General features: G+C 34.5%; 1 protein-coding gene across 1 annotated transcript in view; it reads left to right on the top strand.

Moving 5' to 3' along the window:
- LOC132696561 (ras-related and estrogen-regulated growth inhibitor-like protein) overlaps window positions 1–22,278 on the top strand; it is a 37,203-nt gene that overhangs the window by 6,596 nt on the left and 8,329 nt on the right. Inside the window, exons 2-3 of the mRNA XM_060661456.1 lie at window positions 4,840–4,909; window positions 6,390–6,446. Of these exons, the coding sequence (XP_060517439.1) occupies window positions 4,843–4,909; window positions 6,390–6,446 (124 nt within the window). The 5' untranslated portion in view covers window positions 4,840–4,842. The remainder of the gene's footprint in view (window positions 1–4,839; window positions 4,910–6,389; window positions 6,447–22,278) is intronic.

The following is a 22,278-nucleotide window of genomic DNA, read 5'->3' on the forward strand; positions in this document are numbered from 1 at the left end:
GAACGTTTAATTTGCGCGGACACAATTCCCGGGCTTTTGTTTTGGCTTTGGAATTTTGCGTCGATTTAAAAATAGCGTCGTTGCACATGCAAAAAGCCACGCCGACCGTCGATATTATACGTTTTTTAACCCGATACATATTGGCACTTTATCCCTTTGCGGGGGCGTTTTGGTCAATCCGGCAACGTCGTCGCGCTGTTTTTTCATTCATCGGCAAAGTTGCAATTTGACATTGTACAAGCGAAATATTAGCAGCGCCCACATTTTCGTAGAAGTTTATGAATGCGGTGCCTTGATTTTTGTTGCTGCGCATTATGATTTACGTTTGCGGGTTAGTCTAGGAAATAATGAATCTACGCGTTGCGATGTGACGGACCGCGTCCTTCAGTGACGTTTTGTAATGCGAGTCGGAAATGGCAAGTAATAATATTTGGAACTGTTTCAGTCTTGCGAACCGCTGTTGTAGAAGTCGTTATCCTATAAAATATAAGCATTTATGAAATATGGACACAGTATCTTCGAACAGAGTAAAAAATGGATTATCATATTCAAATTCAACAGGAATTACTCGTCCTACCCAATTCTATTCTATTTACTGTGCGTTCCTGAATTTTATGGCAAAGGTACTGCATGAAGACCATTCGATCCGTTATGCCCGCTCGTCTTCACTCACTACCACTTTCATTTCTGTGTCGGTAAAGTCTCCCAGTGCAGAACGAACTACCGAGTCGTACAAACTAACCAAATTAACCCTAATGTTGTACAGAGTAACATAATGTAGAGCTAACCAGAATAGACTACGGTAATTGACTACTAACCAACCAGTAGAACGGTAGGTAGAAAGGGATACAATTTTCTATAACCCTGAGCTACAATTACTTCACTGCAAACTGCTTGTAAAGTCAGACATTTTCTAAAAAGAAGAGTTATAATCTATGCTTAAGCCCATACTTTTGCGTTTGCTAATGTTAATAATTACAGTTAAGTTTAACTTTATTATCAACAATCAATTGGCAACGTCATCCAAATATCGTTAGTCGCCGGTTTTATTTTAACAGTCAGTATATTGATATTCACAAAACTATGAAAGTCGGATCTACATTAAAGAAAATGCTCAAATTTTCAGGTATCTAAAACAAAAAACAGTAAATTTTAACTCTACGACGACGAATTCTAATTTAAGGACTCTGAAAATGATGAGGTCTTATTGGAGTAAATATGCATCAGCTGCTCTTACTTAATACCTTTCCAACATTTTTTAATATACTTTCTAATATAGATATATAAAGTGTAAGTTATATAAGTGATCGAATTTTTGTTTTAATCTTGACTCAGCTCACTCAGAAAAATTCTAAACTTATTTAATAATGTATTTCCCATTCGTCTGTCCCACACTTTTTTATTTATGCTTGCAACTTTTTGTATATAGACTAATACTATTAACTGCTTTAGTAATTGTTTTCTTGTTTCGTTGTTTTATTTTATTGATAATTTTTTTCTTGAGCGCTTCTTCTCTCCTTTTTATTTTAAAGTCGTCACTATTTTAGCATTTTCTTGTATCACGCCGCATTCTTTTTTTTTTCTCTATTTCAGTATAATCTTTATTAACTTATTTTACTACATTTTTTTAAAGTGTACCCCTATTTTCTCTTGCTGGGTTTTACAATTTTTAAAAAATGCTTCTCAAAACTAACCAAGAGTATTTTAAAACAAAGCCATTTTTACCATCTTAGTAACCTCAGCATAACGAATCGTAAAATGCAAATGCAAATGCAACTTACTAAGCATTTATCAATGAACTTTTCTCGAAATGCAAACCATAATAGGCGATAAGTCGAACGGACTTGTTTCCGCTCATTAATTAGCGCCATTCCAAAATATACCGTCCTAATAAAAACCGGGCAAAGCTGCTCGCCTAAGCTCTGTAAACTCGGTGCCGTGACAAATGGCAAAATAATGACGAAAATGTACGTCGCGACTCTGCAAAAATACCGCGAACATGTTTTCGCATTTTTTTCCGTGGCGAATTTTTGATTGTCTTCGAAAATTTACGGCGGTTTTCAATAGCGACGTGGCGCCTCCCGCTTTATTTATTACGTGAATCGTACGCCAGAAAATGTGACGTTTGGATTAAAATAACGTGACGCCAAAGACAATACGGGATAAAAAAAATGTCGTCGCGATCCTCGAACCTCCCCCTTCTCTTGACCGGCGATAACGAGACGTTTTATATCTGCATTACCTACTTTTTGATGCACATTTCCGCGTGCAAAAATGTTTCGGGATAAACGAACTTTTTTGTAATTGTTGGACGTTTATGAGTTGTTAAACATACGCGTTAAACGATTTGAAAAATGGAACCGCGCCTTTATTTTTGGGTTTTATGGTGTACGTTTCGCAAGAATTGAATGCTTGAATTGAAGCTGATGGGATGGAGTGATCGCCGAGAATTTTTCTACGATGGCGACATAAATATAAAAACTATATTTATATTAGATGCCATTAAATTTCAAAAGGGTGTGCCAAAACGCACTGGATATATAAATAGAAATGCATTTTAAAAAGTTCACTCCGACAACCCTTATTTCGAAAACAAAGCGTTTAACTGAAGTCACTTGCAGAATTGTATTATTCTAGTCCAATGGATTAGCATTCTTATTTGGAACACTCTGCATATATTTATGATTTTTCAAGTGTACGTACCAAAAAAAATAGCAGCTGGTATTAGAGTGAGGTTTGCACTATTTCGAAAAATCGCATTTTCAGCTGGTGGGCTGGCGTAAACAAGACTGACTCAAGACTGTTTGTCTACATGACTGATCGCAAGGTTTCAAGGTTGTTCTATACGAGCTTGCAAATTACTGTCATTACTTTGAAATGCAAATGCTCACCTCCTCAATAGTCAATGAGAAATGAGAAAGATTTTTGAAATTCTAATAGGAATATTATAGAGGTGTAATCAGTGGGTACTAAAACAGAGTATAAGCGAACCTTGGTGAAGAGCGTTGGAATGGGAGTTTATCGCAACACCAGAAGATTTCGCGATTTTTGCGATTTCTCCTCAATTTAATTAGTTCATTTGACATTTTAATAACTCAAAGAAAATTTCCGCTGCTTTAATTTGAATTCTATATTTATACCTTGCTGAACTTTAGAACTTAGATAATTTCCCGTGCACCGTTCACGTAATTGTCAATATACGCGTGACATAATTAAGTTAGTTTCGATCAACAAAAGCTTACTGCGAAGTTATACGAACCAAACCGCAGACCAGATGCGAACTTTGGCTTCGTCCGGATAATTATATCGAACAATTGTCTTTATGCCGCAAACAAGTTCAAACGAGTCGTAGCTCGTTGGCGCTTCAATCGAAACGGAATCATTAAGTGCACGTCCAAAAAATGTCGGTCCGCATTACCTTCGTCAGGTATATCGCCATTCCGAGCGACGCGAAGCCAATAACCTGTTGAATAAAACATTGAGGTACAAGGAGGAAAATGAAAAACAAATAAACAAAACAAAAAAAAACGGGCATCGCGCTCGAAAATATGAACTTCCTGTTTTATAAATTCTTTATACGCTTTCAACACAATACCCGCGTACGTTTTCGAAATTTATTTGCTTATCGTTACCCTGAACTCTTCCGAAAAGACAGCGAGAAGGGGTCTGCTTTAATTTTAGATGTTAATGAACCGATCTGTCAGAGTATCACGATATTAAATACACGCTTGAACTTGGAAAATTGCTATACAGGGTAAAGCCGTAATAACAATTGAAGTACGAGTATTTCTCATTGAAATCGTCCATTGAAGTTGGATGCTAGAAGTCTTTTAGTCATAACAAAACAAAGTTTTATATAATGCATGATGAATGAAGAAGAAACAAACCGAAACAAATTTTACGCTGCATATGCACTTCGATGTGATTTTTGTATTGAACAATGGTTTTAAACTTTAAAGAGAGCTTACTATCCAATATTACTCCTAAATTTTTCAGTTTAGTTGACGTGGGCAACGTCACACGGAAGTTGTGCAAGTACCACAACAAACTCTCTACAAAAGAAAAAAGTATTGACCTGGAAGAGACCATCAAGGTTCTTACAGATTTTATATTCTTAATACTTAAGGTAACATGAAATTAAACAATTTACTGGAGAGCACGAAGACTAAGAAGAAGAAGAATAAAAAGTGACTCGACTTTATAAAGTGAGAAATGAAGACTGATAACCGATAAAGTCAAACAGTTGAAATGGAGGAACCCTTGAAATGGTATTGACATCTGAAGGTGAATAGGAAACAATGACTGAAGTGGACCCGACAAACAAGGAGCAAATGAGAAAGGCAAAGACGGTCTTGGAGAGGTGATGTCAAATAAGCCTGGCGAAACAGGCTTACCGATGAGCTCTACTGTGCTAGAACGAAATGACACCTGTACAATATAAATGTACAATATTGTATGTAAACAAAAGGAATTATAGATCCAAGATACAATAAAATTGGGTAAGGAAGATTGCGCTTAATGATCGGTGACTCTAAATCGAGCATTCGCTTAATCGTGTACGGGGAGACATAATATTCACCGTGCATCCTAAAAAATCTGGTAAACAAGAAACATTTTATTAGGTACATTCTATAAATAAGTATCACGCCTCTACGTGGAGAAACATGCGTGCATATGTTGACTTTACCTTTTCGGCGCTTTTTATGATATTCATAGAAGCTTTTCATTAACACTGATAAGATACGCTTCGGTTTGGCGTATAATGTTGACGTTAAAGATTGGCGTAAACGATGACGATTTCGTGATAATCCCGGTAACCGTTCGTTTTTGATGTTGCAGATCATGAAAACCGAAGAATTGCCGAAAGCCAGGATCGCCGTCATCGGAAAATCGAGCGTCGGGAAATCAGGTATGCACTTTTTGATCTCGTTATTAATTTCTGCGTTGTTAAAAGTAGGTTAATAGCGAGCGGTTTTAGTGGCCCGTTTGCAGTGCCATAAAATTTTGAATTATGAGACTTGTATGATCTGAAGAAAGACTTACATCGTCGATTCTGATGTATTTAAGAGCCACGCGGTTTGCGACCATTAAAAGGAGTAAACAAAAACAGAGCGTTCGGAAATATCGAGAATACGGCTTTAAGTAATTTTATGTTTCCGTTGTAAGTAGGCCGTAATAATTCCGCTCGCCATGGAAATTGGCATACGTAAACACAATTAATTAATGTTCATTCAGAAAAAAGTCTCAACTCAATAACCTTAACATAATAATTCTTAATGTTGGAAAATTATTATAGGAGCACGTGGATACGACGTAAGTATCGCTGCTTAATTGCAGAATTTTACGAGGCATGTGCAAACAAATATGGCTGCTAGCACCAGTATATTGTTAAACGGCAGGAACTATGAGAACATAAAATCTTTCAATTAATTCCAAACTCATAAAGGTACTGCTCAAGAACTAGACTAGTAAATAGTAATTATCTCTGAATATGCATCAGCAAAACTTGATCCACTCTCAATCAGGGACTGTTTTCTGAAGTGTAAGATTTGTGCATATTAGTACAAGAAATAAAATCAATGGAGTGGTTCTCCTAGGAAAAAGTGCATAGATATGCAGTGACACAACCATATCTAAGCTAAATGTCTTACAATCTGAGTCAATAGCATATTATTCTGCATACCAGATGAATTTAATGAAGATAATTAATGAAATCCGTTTTGGTAGCACCAGTTAGTTAAACGTTAAATTCTAGGATCACAACCTACGGTACTTAGCAGGAGAGAAAAGCAGCAACTGTAACACCTGAGAGCTATCTTTTTGTTAATATTTATCTTTCTTACTATCAATCTTTCCCCAGTATTTTTTGAAGAAAAATATTATCGAATCAACTCCGCTAACGGAAATCGAGAGGAAAACGTAGCACTCTGTTTTAGAGAACTTTATTTAGTCTCGGTTTACATTTAACCATCTGCTAAACGTAGAGGCAGATATTATAGTAATTTCCGCGCGCATAGATTCTTGATTGTTTATTACGAAATCGCAAATGGAGAATGCCTTGGTAGCAACAATCTGCCTTTGTTTTGACACGTAAAGATGGAAGAGGTGTGAAATACCAGCAGCATAGCGGAAACAAAATCCGAGCTAATAAATTCATCAACCAGACAACACGTTTAGATAGTGATCATTACGGGCCGCCCAATTCCGATTTCTTATTTTGTTTATGTTGAACCTGCACCGCTATACGACCTACATTTATAAAAAAAGCGCGTTTTGGGTTGAGGACGAATTAATGTGGTAGTAGAGGCGGAGTGTGTTTGTAAGCACTTAACGCCTAGATTAACCTTGGATTCTTTTTCGAAATTTATGTTTACGTTTTTCATTTCCAGCTTTGACGGTGCGTTACCTCACGCGAAGATATATTGGAGAATACCGGAGCAACACTGGTGAGTGTAAAAATATTTTTGCATACGCTCGCGAACGCATAGGTTGATTATTTTCGTAGATAAGCAACGCGCGATAGTGTCGACAGGCGATATGGCGGAATTTGTTTTTCGTTTGATTGTTTGATGGGAACATACGTTTGAATTCAGGCATTTTTGATCCACGACGTGCGTGCTCTCGCCATTGCTATATTGTATTGATAAATTGATATTTTGCCCAAAGTTTATCAAGCAAATCGGATAAAAGACAGTGCTAGAAACCTTTTTCTTTTTGTGGCGTAAGTAATTGCCACCGTGATTTTTAAAATTCTATTTATGTATTTTTTTTACTAATGATAATTAGAGTGAGTAATGTCGTAAAGCTAAGACAAACTCAAAAATTTCTTTGGTCAATGTACGAATGCCACCAGATGGCGTTTGCTGATATAATCGCAAAAAATATTTTTCTGAAAAAAAAATTCTATACATGACTTTTTCTACGTCACTGCATTGCATTGTATCAAATAAGAGCTTGACTACTCAACAACGTGTTGATGTTATTATTACGTTCTTACAATTAATCGTTTTCAGTGGCAATAATATTCAGCACTTGCTCATCGATTTACTTAATAAACTTTTTTCAAACTTCCAGACCTTTCGTTTTCCTAACACCTCATTGCCCGTAGTAGGACATCCAGTATACAATTTCTTGTGGCGCTTTTAGACCGCTTCATATAAATATATAGCGAAATGCGATTCATCAAAATGCACATTCAGTAACTCATAGCTTAAATGATGCAGTCGATATAACAAAAACTAACTGGTCAGAATGTCTATTTATTTGAAAAAAAAAAACAAGTTATTGAAATTAAAAGTTAGTAGAGTCTTTTAAAAAAGTGTGAATTACTTTTTGTCTTAAATATGCCTTACTTAGTTAACAATAAAGAACTATTTAAATTAAATACAATATTAACGTCACAGCTTAAATAATGCAAAACAAAATATAACCAAATCAATAGAGAAAAACAACAGAATAATTTGAAATACGCCTGCTAATATTTAGTCGGGCCTATGTCATTATCGATAACGGCCTGTAGTCTTCTGGGTATTGATTCAACTAATTTTAAAGTATACTGTGGAGAAATTGTTTTCCATACTCCAGTAATTTTTATTTTTAATTCATTCTTGTTAGACATTGGGGCACTATTTACTTTTTTTTTTAATGACAACCACAAATTTTCAATTACATTTAAGTCTGGTGACTGGGCTAGTGTCTTAATAACATTTGGGCAGTTATAAGGAAGCAACTGCGTCATCATTGTCATGATAGAACCGATAATTGTTACCCATATTTAATTCTTAGGCACTAGGAACCAGATGCTGTCTTAATATATCCAAATACACATATTGGTATACACATAAGTTTATTTTGGTCTCATCGGCAAATATTACTCCAAAAGTTCAAATTTCTATCGATATACTCATCTATTTCTTCAGCTAATGAAAGGCTTATTTTTAGAAATTGCAGTCCGACGACCCATTTAAAAAAAATCGTTTTACTGAACGACCATGTGTTTTAAAATGTCAAACTAAACAAAAAACAATTGCAGTAATAAATAAAAGACACGCCGCGCTGGTAAATTTCAAACGGATAAGTTTTGACCCTGGTTATTATTTTTGCATCATTTAAGCTGTGACGTTAATATTGCATATAATTTTATTAATTCTTTATTATTGACCAAGTAAGGCATATTTAAGACAAATAGTAATTCACACTTTTCTAGAAGGCTCTTTACTTTCAATAAGTTTTGCCAAATAAATAAAGAGTCTTTAGTTTTAGTCAGTTAGTTTTTGTTATAGGGACTGCATCATTTAAGCTGTGAGTCACTGTACGTTGTAGCATTTGCTTTTATATACAAGTAAATTCACCTAAGGAGACCATACTACAGTATATGGCACCATGGGGTACAATAGACCCAGCCCTGCAGCATCAACATGCACATTACTCATCCCAGTAGCGCTCATGTTTGCAACTTTTTCAAAATTTTAATAGTTTATGTAAAAGAATTGTAGGGGTCATAGTCACCAAAGAAATAGCTGGAAGTGTTACTGCCTTTGTCCCCTACTCAGACAGAACAATGTTATTAAAAATTCGAACAAAGCCGCTTAACATCAACATAATCCAAGTGTACGCCCCAACTCTCGATAGAGGCGATGACGAAGTGGACAAATTTTATGGCGAGATCAAGGAACTTCTAGGGTTAACCAAGCCACACGAAATCAATATAATACAAGGCGATTTCAATGCGAAGATCGGTTCTTTACAAGCAGACCAAATTGTCGGTCCATATGGATTGGGTGATAGAAACCATAGGGGAGATCGACTGGTACAATTTTGCCAGGAAGAGAACTTTAAAATAACAAACACTTGGTTTTCGTTACCCCCTAGAAGATTTTATACATGGAGATCACCTCAGGATAATAAGGATAACATCGTTAGAAATCAAATCGATTTTATACTGATAAACAGGAGATTTGGCACATCACTCAAGCGAGTCTGTACATACCCGGGCGCCGACGTGCCATCCGATCACGTTCTTCTTTTGGCTTCCTATAAAGTAAAGCTTTCACTTGTTAAGAGACAGCAACGAAAACCTCAGTTAGCTATTGAAAAACTAAAAAACGAAGAAGTAAGGACGACTCTGCAACAAAAATTAAATGATGGACTGGCGAGACTGCAAGAGACGATTGGAGAATATCAAGTCGACAATATGTGGGATAGCTTGAAGAAAACCATGAACTCTGTTTCTCAGAACATACTAGAATACCGTTAGTCTGTTCCTAAGAACAAATAGATGACAGAGGAAATTCTACGACTGATGGACGAGAGACGTAAACATAAAAATGTAAACCCTGATCAATATAGTCTTTTAAATTCTAGAATTAGATCTGAAATCAGAAAAGCTAAAAGAAAGTGGCTAGAACAAGAATGCCAAGAAATAGAGAGACTCCAACAGATACATGATACTCATAACGAACATAAAAAGCTAAAGGAGGTAGCTGGAATATATAAAACCAAGGCACCAATAGTTCTAGTCAACGACAAAAACGAGATAATCCTGGAAAAGGATGAAAGAAGAAGAATGTGGGAGCAATACATAAGAAAACTATTCCAAGACAGTGAGAGAACGGACCTCGAAATTAACCCCGCGGGTGAATCGTTGAGTGGACCACCGATAACAAAAGAGGAAATTCGTAAAGCGATACAACTTTCAAAAAATAACAAGGCAGTCGGACCAGATGAAGTGCCAGCCGAGATCATTAAGCTAATAGACGATGATAACCTGTCTTTATTGGAAGTTGTTTTCAATAAGATATACAGCACTGGCAGGTACCCCACAGACTGGTTAAGGTCTACCTTCGTTCCATTACCTAAAAAAAGAAATGCAAAAAGCTGCAAAGAACATCGATTAATAAGTCTGATGAGCCATACACTAAAAATATTTCTTAAAGTCTTACACCACAGGTTATATAGAAAATGTGAGGACAGTATTAAAGACACACAATTTGGGTTTAGGAGTGGAATGGGGACGCGGGAGGCTCTTTTCAGTATTCGCGTACTGGTTCAGAATTGTTGCGATGTAAAAAAGGACGTCTTTCTCTGTTTTGTTGATTACGAAAAGGCCTTTGATAGAGTGCAGCACACAAAACTAATCGAGATATTAAAAAAAATGGATGTAGATGGTAAAGATGTTCGCTGCATTCAAAATCTATATTGGCATCAAACTGCACATATAACAACAAACGAACTGAAAACACAAGATATAGAAATACGTAGTGGAGTGAGACAAGGATGCATCATGTCCCCACTTTTGTTTAACGTGTACTCAAAAGCCATTTTTGGCGAAGCATTCGAAGATAAGGACATCGGAATCAAAGTAAATGGAGTATATGTGAATAACATTAGATACGCGGATGATTCTGTCTCGATAGCGGATAATATCCAAGACTTACAACAACTGATTACTCTACTAAACGACGCCAGTAAAAACTATGGACTAAACATAAATAGTAATAAAACAAAGTTTATGATAATCAGTAGGGACAGGGTGCCTTATGTAAATGCGCAACTCGTCGTCCATGGAATGGCTTTGGAACGAGTCAAGAAATATAGATACTTGGGTAGTTGGCTGTATGACGATTGGGACAACGACAAAGAAATCAAAGCCAGAATAGAAATAGCCCGGAGCTATTTTCTCAAATTTAAACATATACTTACCAACAGAGACACAAGCCTGAACCTAAGAGGACGATACGTCGAGTGCTATATATGGTCTGTTCTATTATATGGTATGGAAACATGGACGCTCAAAACAACATCAATTAATAGATTAGAAGCGTTTGAGATGTGGACTTACCGCCGTAAGGGTTACAAACGAGGAAATTTTGAGAAAAATGGGCAGAGACAGAGAAATTCTATTACACATAAAAAAACGAAAAACGGCCTATTTTGGACACATAATGAGAAACCCAAAATATCGGCTTCTCCAGCTAATCGTCGAGGGTAAGATAGAGGGCAAGCGTGGCGTAGGAAGGAAACAAATGTCATGGCTTAGAAACCTGAGGGAATGGACTGGCTTGAAAAATATCGGGGACCTTGTACATACAGCAATGGACAGGGTAGCATACGGAAATGTGATCGCCAACATCCAATAGTAGTGGATAGGCAGCTGAAGAAGAAGATGTAAAAGAATGGAAAAAGAACTTCTACCAAACTATCAATGAGATGCTGAAATATTGTCGGCGTGTGTCTACTTGTTATTCGTCGTCCATTAAGAAAATATTTTAAAACTTATGTTCGAAAAGTAACAACTCGTGGAGCTCTATAATTGACTCCTTTCTATTAGGACGCGAATTTTTTTCTTTTCGTAATTTATAAAAGTGGCAATTACGTCAAATTGCCCACATTCATCAATTTTGCCGCAAACTATTTGAAAAGGTTTCTTTGATTCTATAGAATTCGAATCGCGGAAATTGACTGGCGAAGTTTATTTGTTCTCGTTTTTTTTATTTTTATATCGAATGTATTTTTGCGAAAGGGCTCTATCCGATATTAGATCATAAAATAAATATTTTCCCCAGTCTCTCGCGGATTTTATAGCCGCAGCAGCATGTATAATTATGAAACATCTGCAGAATGTTTCGAGCAAAAACACGGTTCGAGCGTGGGCGTGTCTAAAATGTAATCAAAATACAGCCAGGTACAACTGTTTCGTCGAGCACTGAAAGATATAACTGGCTTAATCGGAATTTCTTTAGACGTGTTGCAGGAAATTGGAAAAATATTTCCTTTTGACCTTAGTTTGAATGTAATTTTATGTTGCTTTTATGTTTGCGTCTAATCAAATGACTAATAATCACAATAATACATCCGGGATTTAATACAGGTTGGTTGCTGAGTATATTTAGATGATAGGAAACAAGTATATGATGCAGAGTTCGCACCATCTTGCTATTTTAAATCACATCGTGTGGATTGCAGTTTTTCCGGACAGTATGTTTCATTTTCTTATCAATAATAGTTTAAAACATCCATTAGTTGGTAATGCTGCAGTTTTTGGAATATTTTGTAGTAATCTATGTTCAGAAATGTAGGCATTATGTCTAACAAGCATGCAAGTAACTAGCCTGTAAGGTCAATAACTGATTGTCTCTAGAACTTTGTGCTAATTAGTTGTTAATATCAACATCTACAGATTACTGACAAGAGAGAAAGATTTTAGGTATGAAATGTGTTTTTATTCTTAGATTTTATTACCACATCTAAAATCATTCATTGGGATCGCATAAAAGAATAAAAATCAAAATAAACAAGAACTAAAAGTCCAGATTTTCACGAAATTATATATTTTGACATGACAATTGTTTCGACAACACCGTGTCGTTATCAAAAATTTGATTGATTTCGTGAAAATCTGAACTTTTAGTTCTTGTTTATTTTAATAAATGGATTTTCATCAAGTAAAAGCCACCTCGGTTCAAGCATAAAAATATTTAAGCTATCAGTTTAAGCTGCCTAGCCTGTATTTTATCCTTTAATGTTTTGAGCAAATGCCATATGCAATAGTATACTATAGTCATCAGTTTGATAAGACAAAGCGCAGCGGAAAGAGGGTTTAATAATCGAGTGTCTAAACTCAATTTGTTGTAACTATATTTTCTCAACAACCATTATTTTCTTACAACTCTTCCAAAACAGCACGAATACGTTCATTCAGTGACATGCGATGTGATCATCACAACTTACAAACGTCAAAATACCATCAGTGCTTAAAATCTACCAAAAACAGCCGATGGCTCCGAAATCCGTGACTAAAGTACCTGAAATTTTATGCAGGTCTAATCAGCTCATAATCCGATTTTAGAGTAGGGAGTAGAAAAAGTATTTTAAAATGTGAATCGTACACTACGGAGGGGACAAAAAAAGAAGAGGTCTTGCAATTGAGCTTTTGAAAATTATCGCTAGGGAAGCCCTGTTTTAAGTGAGATAGATTTTCTTTTTAGCGTGAAAGTAAATAACTTTTATAAATAAACAATTTTCCATGAGCGAAATGGAAATCCTTGCTCTAATGTACATAAAATTATATATTATTTCATCATTTTTTATAAAAGTTCTTTTATTCTTCTTTTTAGCCTATGATGTTCTAAACTGTTGCCGCATTTTTAAAGACGAATTTTACCTGTTTCCAGTTCCTTCCTCATAACGATCAATTCAAAGCAGGATCTGTCTTGAATGAAAACGCAAACCATTCATGCGACTCAAAAATAAAACAAACACTAAAAATTACGCAGCTAATACGTCAAACGAGATTATTATTATCCGGGCGGGAATTCACTATTTAACAGTGTCACGGTCTAAAATCGGTAATTGAACTTGGTTAGTTCGTTTGGGTTTCAGAATGCGTGTAGGCCACACTGAAGTGTTTTGAAAACTTATAATTGGATTTCGGCGGAAAATCTTTATTTTTTCGTGGAAATGAGTCGATTGATTTTAAAAGGGACGTTTAAGCTTTTGAATGTTTTTTTTTGTTTGACTTCCGTTATCGCTTTCACTCATTTGACGATGATGCCATTCTTTTTTCGATAATCGAATGTGGGCGGAGACTGATATAATTAAATAACAACAGGATGAGTAAGGAACAGCATTATTTTGGATGTATGGAAATATTACTTAAGGGTGGGAAGGGAGAGGTCATTAAGGACAAAATAACTTTACAAGCTTTTATCCAAAAGATTATTTTAGTTTTGGAATTTTTCACTAAATTAGTAAAAATGAATTACAATTTAATTTAAGATTTAGGGTAAGACACAAATATTTTATACGTTAAATGTAGTTAATAACAATGACAGATATATAAAAAAAAACCATTTTCGCAATTTTTTGAATTTTTGAAAAGAACTAGAAATACGAAAATCTAAATATATTATTAATAACAAATGTTTTTTTGAGGGCCGGTAAGTTTTTGAAATGAAGCTTTTTTGTTAAACAAACAAAAAATTAAATTTGATAGTCGAATTCTGGGAACCTTCGTATAAATACAAAAAGAGAAATAATTTAATGGAAGTAATCTATACCAATGCCATAATAAAAGGATACCCCACACGCCATTCATAAAAGCCTAAAGAAACCTTCAACCAACATTAACAAATATTTATGAATCGTGAACCAATAGTGACGTCAGAATGTTTTACCTAAAGTGTTTCTAGTCAAAATTATGTGGTTGGCGACGAGACTGTCAAGTGCATCTTTGAAATGTCCAAAATCCCAATTGAGGATCGCAGCAGCTTAAATATATAAACAGCACTTAAAATATAAAATCTGGTCAAAATTAAAATGCAATGCATTAAGGGGAAAATTTAGTTTAGCCGAAATCAGTTATTAAAAAAATGCCTTTAGCCGGTGCAAAATTGTAAAAATAAAAATTTCCGTAACTCAAAATTGGTTGCATGAAAACTAAAATGAACCAAAACTAATCAAACCTATAAGCAAATTTCTAACCGTAATGAATTACCTCCCATAAAAAAGTAATTTCTGTTTTTTATTTCACTCCATTTGGCATCAAATTTCTTTAAAAAACATATATTTCTGCAAAAAAAATTGTTCGATTTTTATATTCAAGAAACATTTAAAATCCAAAGCAAAGGTAATTTTATTGTAACTGTAAGTAATTGCAATTTCTTTGTCAATGACATATTTTGGCAGGGATTTTTTTTGTTTACAAAAATATTTAGAATTCAAAGCAAATACCTATTTTACAGTAACTAATTTCGACTATTCTAAAGATCGGAAAATGGCAATAATACATTTTCCCAAAAAACATTTGTATTTCTATCTATGTTCATAAAAGACAAAATTACAATCTTAATTTATCTAAATGATTTCGGCTAACGAAAGTTGAGCTAAAAAGAGCTTGTTTAATTTAAATGCTTCGTATTCCTAGAAATTCATTTAACCATAATAATTATCATTGTAGGTTTGGCAGTAATTGTCTAAAGCCTCTCATATTCCATTGGAAACGTCGATCGACAATAGACTTCATTTTAATTTATAATCTTCTTAGCTTATATAAGGTTCTTAAAATGGATACCCCCATAAACTGAAAGCGAATGCGAATCGAACGAAAAGAAAATAAGATTGCGTACCATTTTCTTTTCTTTCCTTCTTAGATTTTCTTTCTCGAATAGCCTATGCAGAACTTTGGGACAAAGAAAGCTTCACAAAGCAGGCTAAATTGTGAATCGACGTTCTTTTAGAAAAAGAGCCACGTGTACGTACATAAACAGGAAAATTTATACGAAAAAAAGTGGAGCTTGCGATTGATATTTTCCCGTTGTTTAAAAACCTAGAGAGGTCGTCGAACTATACATCAGTTCCAACAGATATGGGCCAAAAAAATTAACGCAGCTCGTGTTTTGATCTGATCTTAACCCAGTTTTTTTTTGCAGCATAATAAATAATTGTAAGTTTAGCCATCTGAGACTTTTCAAAATCGAAGAAAACAAATAAGCACGTTGTCCGACCGAATGGGAGAAACATTGAGTTTTGTTTACCGACCTTGCCCGAGCCGTAAAACAAGCTAATATGAAAATAATTTATTAGCTTCCATGTTTTAGTTTACTTATATAAAAATAGAGATAGCAGGTTTGAACAATCTAATTTGCAGTTTTCTGATATTTACACGAACTAATTTGCCAACCAAATACGAGCGTTTTACAAAAAAAAGTTTCAAAAACAAAAGAGCACCGTGATTATTTCGTTTTGGTGTCGGGTGCAAAATTTGGCATGGGTCGGAGCGGGTTGACGTTATTTGAAGTAATTATAAGTTACGTGCGATGTTTGGGAAAAAAATCTCAGCTATATATGTAAGTAATTTTTATAGAAAATTTTTCTAGCGCAAATATTTGGAATTAAAGTTTTTCTCTTATTTGATGTATCGATAAGTAATATTTAATAAACAAAATCAAATCAAAAGGATATAAAAACTTTTCAGTCCTTATATTAAAATAAAATTGACCAAATAAGGTGTTAAAAATATTAATTTTGTACGTAAAAAAAACTATACAGAGAAATAATGTTGCATAAAATAAATTTTTGTGGTTCAAAAACTGATACTTAGTTTTTCTGGTCTTCTTTTTGTCAAGTGGAATCATTGTCGATAAAATATAATAATTTTGGCTACTTTCAACTAAATTTTTTGGTTTTTTGTTTTAGAAATGTAGCAAATTTATAGATTTCAATGTCCAGACTGCGTATAAATAATTTTGGGTCTGCATTGAATAAATTTGTTTTTTTGTTATCAAATTACTTGCTTCGTTTTGACTATGCCATTATCATGGCTTGGTGTCCAAATTTTTGAAAGCAATCTTTCCTTTGTTTGAACAAAAAAGCAATTTTGAATTATTAATTAGTTTGACATCAAAATTTCGCCTCTGGTGGCAGTAACAAATTAATTCGCGCCTTTCAACAATTTTTTGAAATTGAAATATATTGACAATCGAACTGAAAATTTTGAAAAATAAATTGAGATTAGTAAATATATTTTAACAGGAAGGGAAATTTTAATTTTGACTTAGTATCCTCCAATTTTCAAATTTCAAGTTCGAGTCTCAAAATAACTTAATTTTAGATTTTTAAAAGGTTCAACACTTATCTTTGTATCTAGATTACTTAACTTAGTCTCAAAATTGAAGATAGGATACTTTTTTTACTTAGAAACTTAAATATCCGAAATTTTGAGTGCATAAAATATTAAATTTTGATTATGTAATTAAAGAAAGTGTTAATTAAACATAGAGTCATGTTTCCTTATAACTTTATGACTGTCCTTGTATCTTGATTATAGCAGTCTCGAGGGGAAACAGGCCCTTCTTGATCGGCGAAAGTCCGGTTAAAGTTAAACTAAATATTCATCATTTTGCTACGCGCCTTTCGCAACATGTCCGAAACAATAATTTATCAAAAACTTGGGCGACATATTATTGCAAACGCTGTCGGTATTTGGCGCATGAACAAAAAACAACGTTTTTACGGATTGTGTTTCGCGACCGAAACGATTTTCAGCGGCAAAACGTCGCTCGCCATCGTAAAATGCTCGAAACCTTCAACGTTTTCGAAAATAACTGAGCAGTAAATCATCCGACGCGAATTTTCTAATTGTCCGTAACTAACCGTATTAATCATTGTTCTCTCGTGTGAAAAATGGTTATTGAGGAGCGAGAATAACCGCGATATGGCTCAGAACAAATCAGCGGCAGCGTCTGTCTAAATGATTGGCCATCGTACGGTTTTAATTCCCCTATATTTTATTTTATATTATATTTATTTTATTTTATATCCAACTGCTGTGCAATAAAATGCTTAAAATCGTCTCCCCGGTAGGATGTGTTTTACATTGTGAAGGAGATAAAGATGGTTTTCTATATTCCACCATAAACACATTTCTAAAAGGCAAGAAGCATGCAGTCCACACAGATCTAAAATAGCAACATTAACAATAATTGAGACCCTGTACACTTATATTAAAAATATTTTTAAAATAATTATAACTTACGACATCCTACGACATAATCTTCACGAATCTGTGTGATTAAATCATTAGCAATGGGACAGTAGCAAAAAGCGAATAATTTTTGCTTGGAATCTTCAATATTTGAAATAAATCTATTTAGCTTTCTCTAGAATATTGAAATCCAAACTAAACTAGCCTTATTAGTCATCCCAAATTGACCTAACGTAATCCTTACGAATATAAGTGATTGAATGACTAACAATATAGCAATGGGACATAGAGCTAATACTTTTCATATGTTCAATATTTTTAATAAATCATTTTCCCATAATTGAAATCTAAACCAGCTCGAATAGTCTTAACGTAATCTTTTTTAATCTTTCTCTTGAATATTGAAATCCAAGCTCAATTAACTTTATTGAGCAGGTTAACAAAATTGTCATGGATGGATTGTCAGCAGTTAACTGCTGTGGTTAGCAGTTAACCTTAGTCTTAATATTGTTTCCACTTCGATTCTGGGTTAGTGAAACTCGCGTTTATTTCTTTTTTATTTCTTCTTTCAATACGGTTTCCCATATGTATCCTAGTAAAGCCTCTCCTGATGGGATTCTTTCCACCTCCTCTACGGTCCTCTTCTGCATCTTCTTCCGAGTGGTATATTGTTCTTTCTGCCATTGTTCCATTTTCTGCCATTTTTGGCAATCTGTCGTTGTTCATTCGGTTCACGTGTTTATTTCAGAATTTTTTTCTTATTTTAACTAAAACTGATACCGGCCTTTTTAGTTTACTAGTCGTCACGTAACTGATCAAGTATTTCACACTCCCTGTAGTAGACTACTGAAATCTTTTAAATCAGTCCAAATTCCTCTCAGCGGCGGGAAGTTGGTGGAAGAATTTTAGAAATGCTCACAGGTAATGTTGCGCAGGTAAACACTCTACAATAGAGCATCGGGCAACTGGGTCAGACACTTTAACGGTGCCTCGTTAGATTTGTTGAATGTTTGAAATTAAGTCTAAAAATAATATGTGGAACGCTGATATTTCTTTGTCAAAATGTGCAATAAATACAGTACCGCATATTGTAGAAAAGGCCTGTTATTTGAGTATTTAAAAGAAACGACCATATTTCTCGTAATGTAGACTAAATCAACATTATTATGTCCCCAAATTTATAATCCCGATTATCCTGAGTTTGTTTATATTTGCCTCGAAGTAGGTTGCAGCGTGTGTTGCGAAACACGGCCACGCCTTAACGCACGTACCATTATTATTAATGTTTACTGCCCGTGTTTACCAATTTGATGGTTGTTTTAGTGTATTCGGTAATTAGAACTCGCACGAATTTGCACGATACACGAATATGCATGCTGGTACATGTGTTCGGTTTCTTGGAAGCAACGAAGATGTCGTTCGCCATAAAGACTTGTTAATTTTTCAAAGAAACTTCCACAGGCTACTGTAATACTTCTAGATTCCTCCTGCGTCGGTTTTTGCTGAGTCGAACTTATTGACGTTTCGCCAGTTTCAGTCAAGCTCTGAAGAAGCCAACAGGATAATTGGCGAAACGTCAGCAAGTTCGACTCAGCAAAAACCAAAGCAGGAGGAATGCAGAAGTAAAAAGTATGTCGTTCTTCTTAATTTCATTTTAAAAGCGCTAACGAAGGATTCGTTTACTTGATCTCACGTTGTTGCAGGGGTTTAAAATTTTCCAACTTATTAGTCTCTTCCTTTTCTAAAAGTATTTTCTTGTTGGGAAATTCAAAGTTTCTGTAATAACATTATTTTCGGTAGATTTTATGGGTATTTGAATTTTTTAATATATTGTATACATATATTAATAATTATAGGCATTAAATCGTCATCGACAAAACTACAAGTGGGATTCCCAATCATGAATACGTCACCTAATAATATACGATTGTTTTTTTAAATTATCGCGGAACGTCTGGTTTATTTTCGATCCATTTCCATAGTATAAAACAGATTTTACTCGAAAATGAATGAAAACGGAAGGCAAATAAACTAGAAAAATTCTAACATAATAGCCGGCTTTCCGTCATTTCTGTCGTCATTTTTACATCGGAAAACCGCTTTATAAAATTTTTGGAAATCATCTCAATTTTAACATTAAATTGAAATTCGCTTTGCCTTCTTGAACAATCCATTACAGCGAGAAGGGCTTTAGAATAGCATTCACCTCATTTTCTATGTTAGTTTTCAGTTTCTCAAGTTCTTTAGGCTTATTTAGAGATACCCTAGTTTTTAGAACATTCGAAGGAAGGAAATTGAGATATCGAGAGGTCTTCGTACTGTGAAAGTCTTGACAAGCTTCTCTTAAATAGCCATACACATTCTAAACCATATTCTCTAAGGTCGCTTTGTCTCAACTTTCTCAGTGAAGAAATATGGTCCGACAATCTTCAAATAGACAATTTCACTTAATTAAAATTCAATATTAATTACTTTTGAGGAAAAATATTAAAATATATCAAAACTCAATTACAGTAATTTGATTTTGTGCACCTAATTCTTGCGCTACAGCAATTTTATATAGGTGGAAGAGCTTCAGCATGATGTATAATGTATGATGCAGGTCTTTCGTTTATTTTTTTTTCCAAAACTGATCCGAGTTCTTGCAATTAAGACGCAATAATTTCACGTTTGGGCAATGGCGAATGTCAATATAGCGACGAAATTGTCATTGAACAATTACAACTGAAGTTGACTGAATAAATTTCAACACCTGTCGACACGTCACAAAATTTCCCTTGCATATTGTTATTTAATTTTATTGAAGTTAGTGAATAACTCATTTCGAATGTGTAATGCGCCAGGTATAAGAATAATCGGTAGCTTTCCTGGAAAAAGTATTCACACTCCAATTTTCTTCAAAACTCAGCGCGGTCGGCAACGAAAAAACGTCTATCGAAATATTATCGTAACCTCTTTTTTTCAATTGTGTATACACGTTCGGAAAATAATTTTCTTTTTTACGTCCGATTAAACACAAGTTTTTGGATGTTTAGCCATCACTTCTCATCTAAACAAATCGTTCGAGAACAATGTGTGGAATGCTAGAACTAACCTGCCAAGTGTTTATTTTGTAGTCAATTTGACTTGCAAATTTCATTTAAATTAAAGCGGCGGGCGGGCTTTTGATGAGTAGAGCAATCCGCGGGTCTGGGGTGTATCTGGATTAGATGTATACGCAGTACCAAGACTATTCGCTTTAGCAAAACGAGACGTATACGTCTGCAGTCTATAATGTATTTCCTTTCTTTGCAGTATTTGAAGTCAAATGTATTTTTAATTGAATCCGTAATATAATTTCTTATTGTATAAATGCTATGGAGACTAAGGCTTTAACAGCTTGTACGGGTCTAAAAACAAACAACTTTCTCAAATATCGTTCTGGTGCTGCAAAAAGTTTTATTTGTGCATTTGATTAAGCATTGTTGATATATTTCGAATAAGTAGACGCGTTTATTTTAACATCAAATACGGTTATTGTGTTGGATAATGGCTCGTATCATTCAGCCCAAATTAGGAAAATTCCAAATACTTCTTCAAATAATGAAGAAATCAAAGCATTTTTGTACGAAAATGATTTTTACTTTGAAGAGAGCTACACGAAAAAACAACTTCTGAAGTTATTAAAAATAAAACATTTTAATAAAAACTACAAAATCGATTCGATAGTACACCAAAACCCCGAGAACGATTCGTGGAGGAGTTAATCATTGAACTAGATGACTGATACTCTATTATTATTATATTTAATATTTTGTATATTAATAATGATATAGAACTTAATAAATTGTTACTTTGTACTAATATTTTTATGTACATGTGTCAAGAATTGCTCAGCGAAAAAGATTGAACGCACACTTATAGCCCGCTTGTTAGTAGTATAGGTAGATAAATTTCTAGGATGGTCCTGAAATGGTTACGGGTAAGGGTCTGTTCGGCAGGGTGTTCTATAAGGGGTTTGCAGTTTTGGAGAAATAAATAGTAGACAAAGTTAATCACGGGATCGGTTGTAAAAGCACTATATTTCTGGTGGAAGTATACCTGCTAGGCAATTATTACTGTTGAGTTTACTGTCTATCATTTCAACGGTAAGTTGCATTAAAGTCTGCGAAACACTCATTTCAAGTTCAGTTGTAGCAGTGTGGAATGTACAAAGATCCCTGTAGTCTGCAAAAGCGCTGAAAGAAGACCCCTGTATATCCTTACCGGGATTGTGAAAAAATATTAAAATCATTTGGATCAGGTCTCTTAAATATTTATTTAAATGAACATAAATCCGAAAGTATTTTAATCGATCGTCCACAAATCGGAGCGGAATGTTGCAAAACCTCTCTTAAATATTGCGTGTTAAATTATTAGGTCTGTATATATATTTCGCAAGACGAATTTGAGATGGGGCTAAGCAGGTTGAGAAACATGCGGAAGCAAAACATAGCGGCAATGGTATTTTGTGTTTCTTTTGAAATCGCCCAAACGACCACCGGGCCGCCATTAATGTAATAAAATGCCAACAGGTGTAATCAAAAATGATGTTACATTGCTGATTTTTTCGCATTATCGCATCACAGCGCAATAACAGAGAATTGTGAAACAACACAAAAGTACAGCGGGGCGATAAAAAAGATGTATTTTAAAAATAGAGTATGATTTATACGGTATGTGTACCTGGAGGCGGTTCAACAATTTGCGAATTCTGAAGCTTGTTTATGTACACGAGTTTGGCGTTTGAGTTCTTATTCACGAACCCATCAGTTCGA

This window comes from Cylas formicarius, unplaced genomic scaffold, assembly GCF_029955315.1.
Source record: "Cylas formicarius isolate icCylForm1 unplaced genomic scaffold, icCylForm1.1 PGA_scaffold_1__22_contigs__length_36826433, whole genome shotgun sequence".
In the NCBI taxonomy this organism is placed as follows: Eukaryota; Metazoa; Arthropoda; class Insecta; order Coleoptera; family Brentidae; genus Cylas; species Cylas formicarius.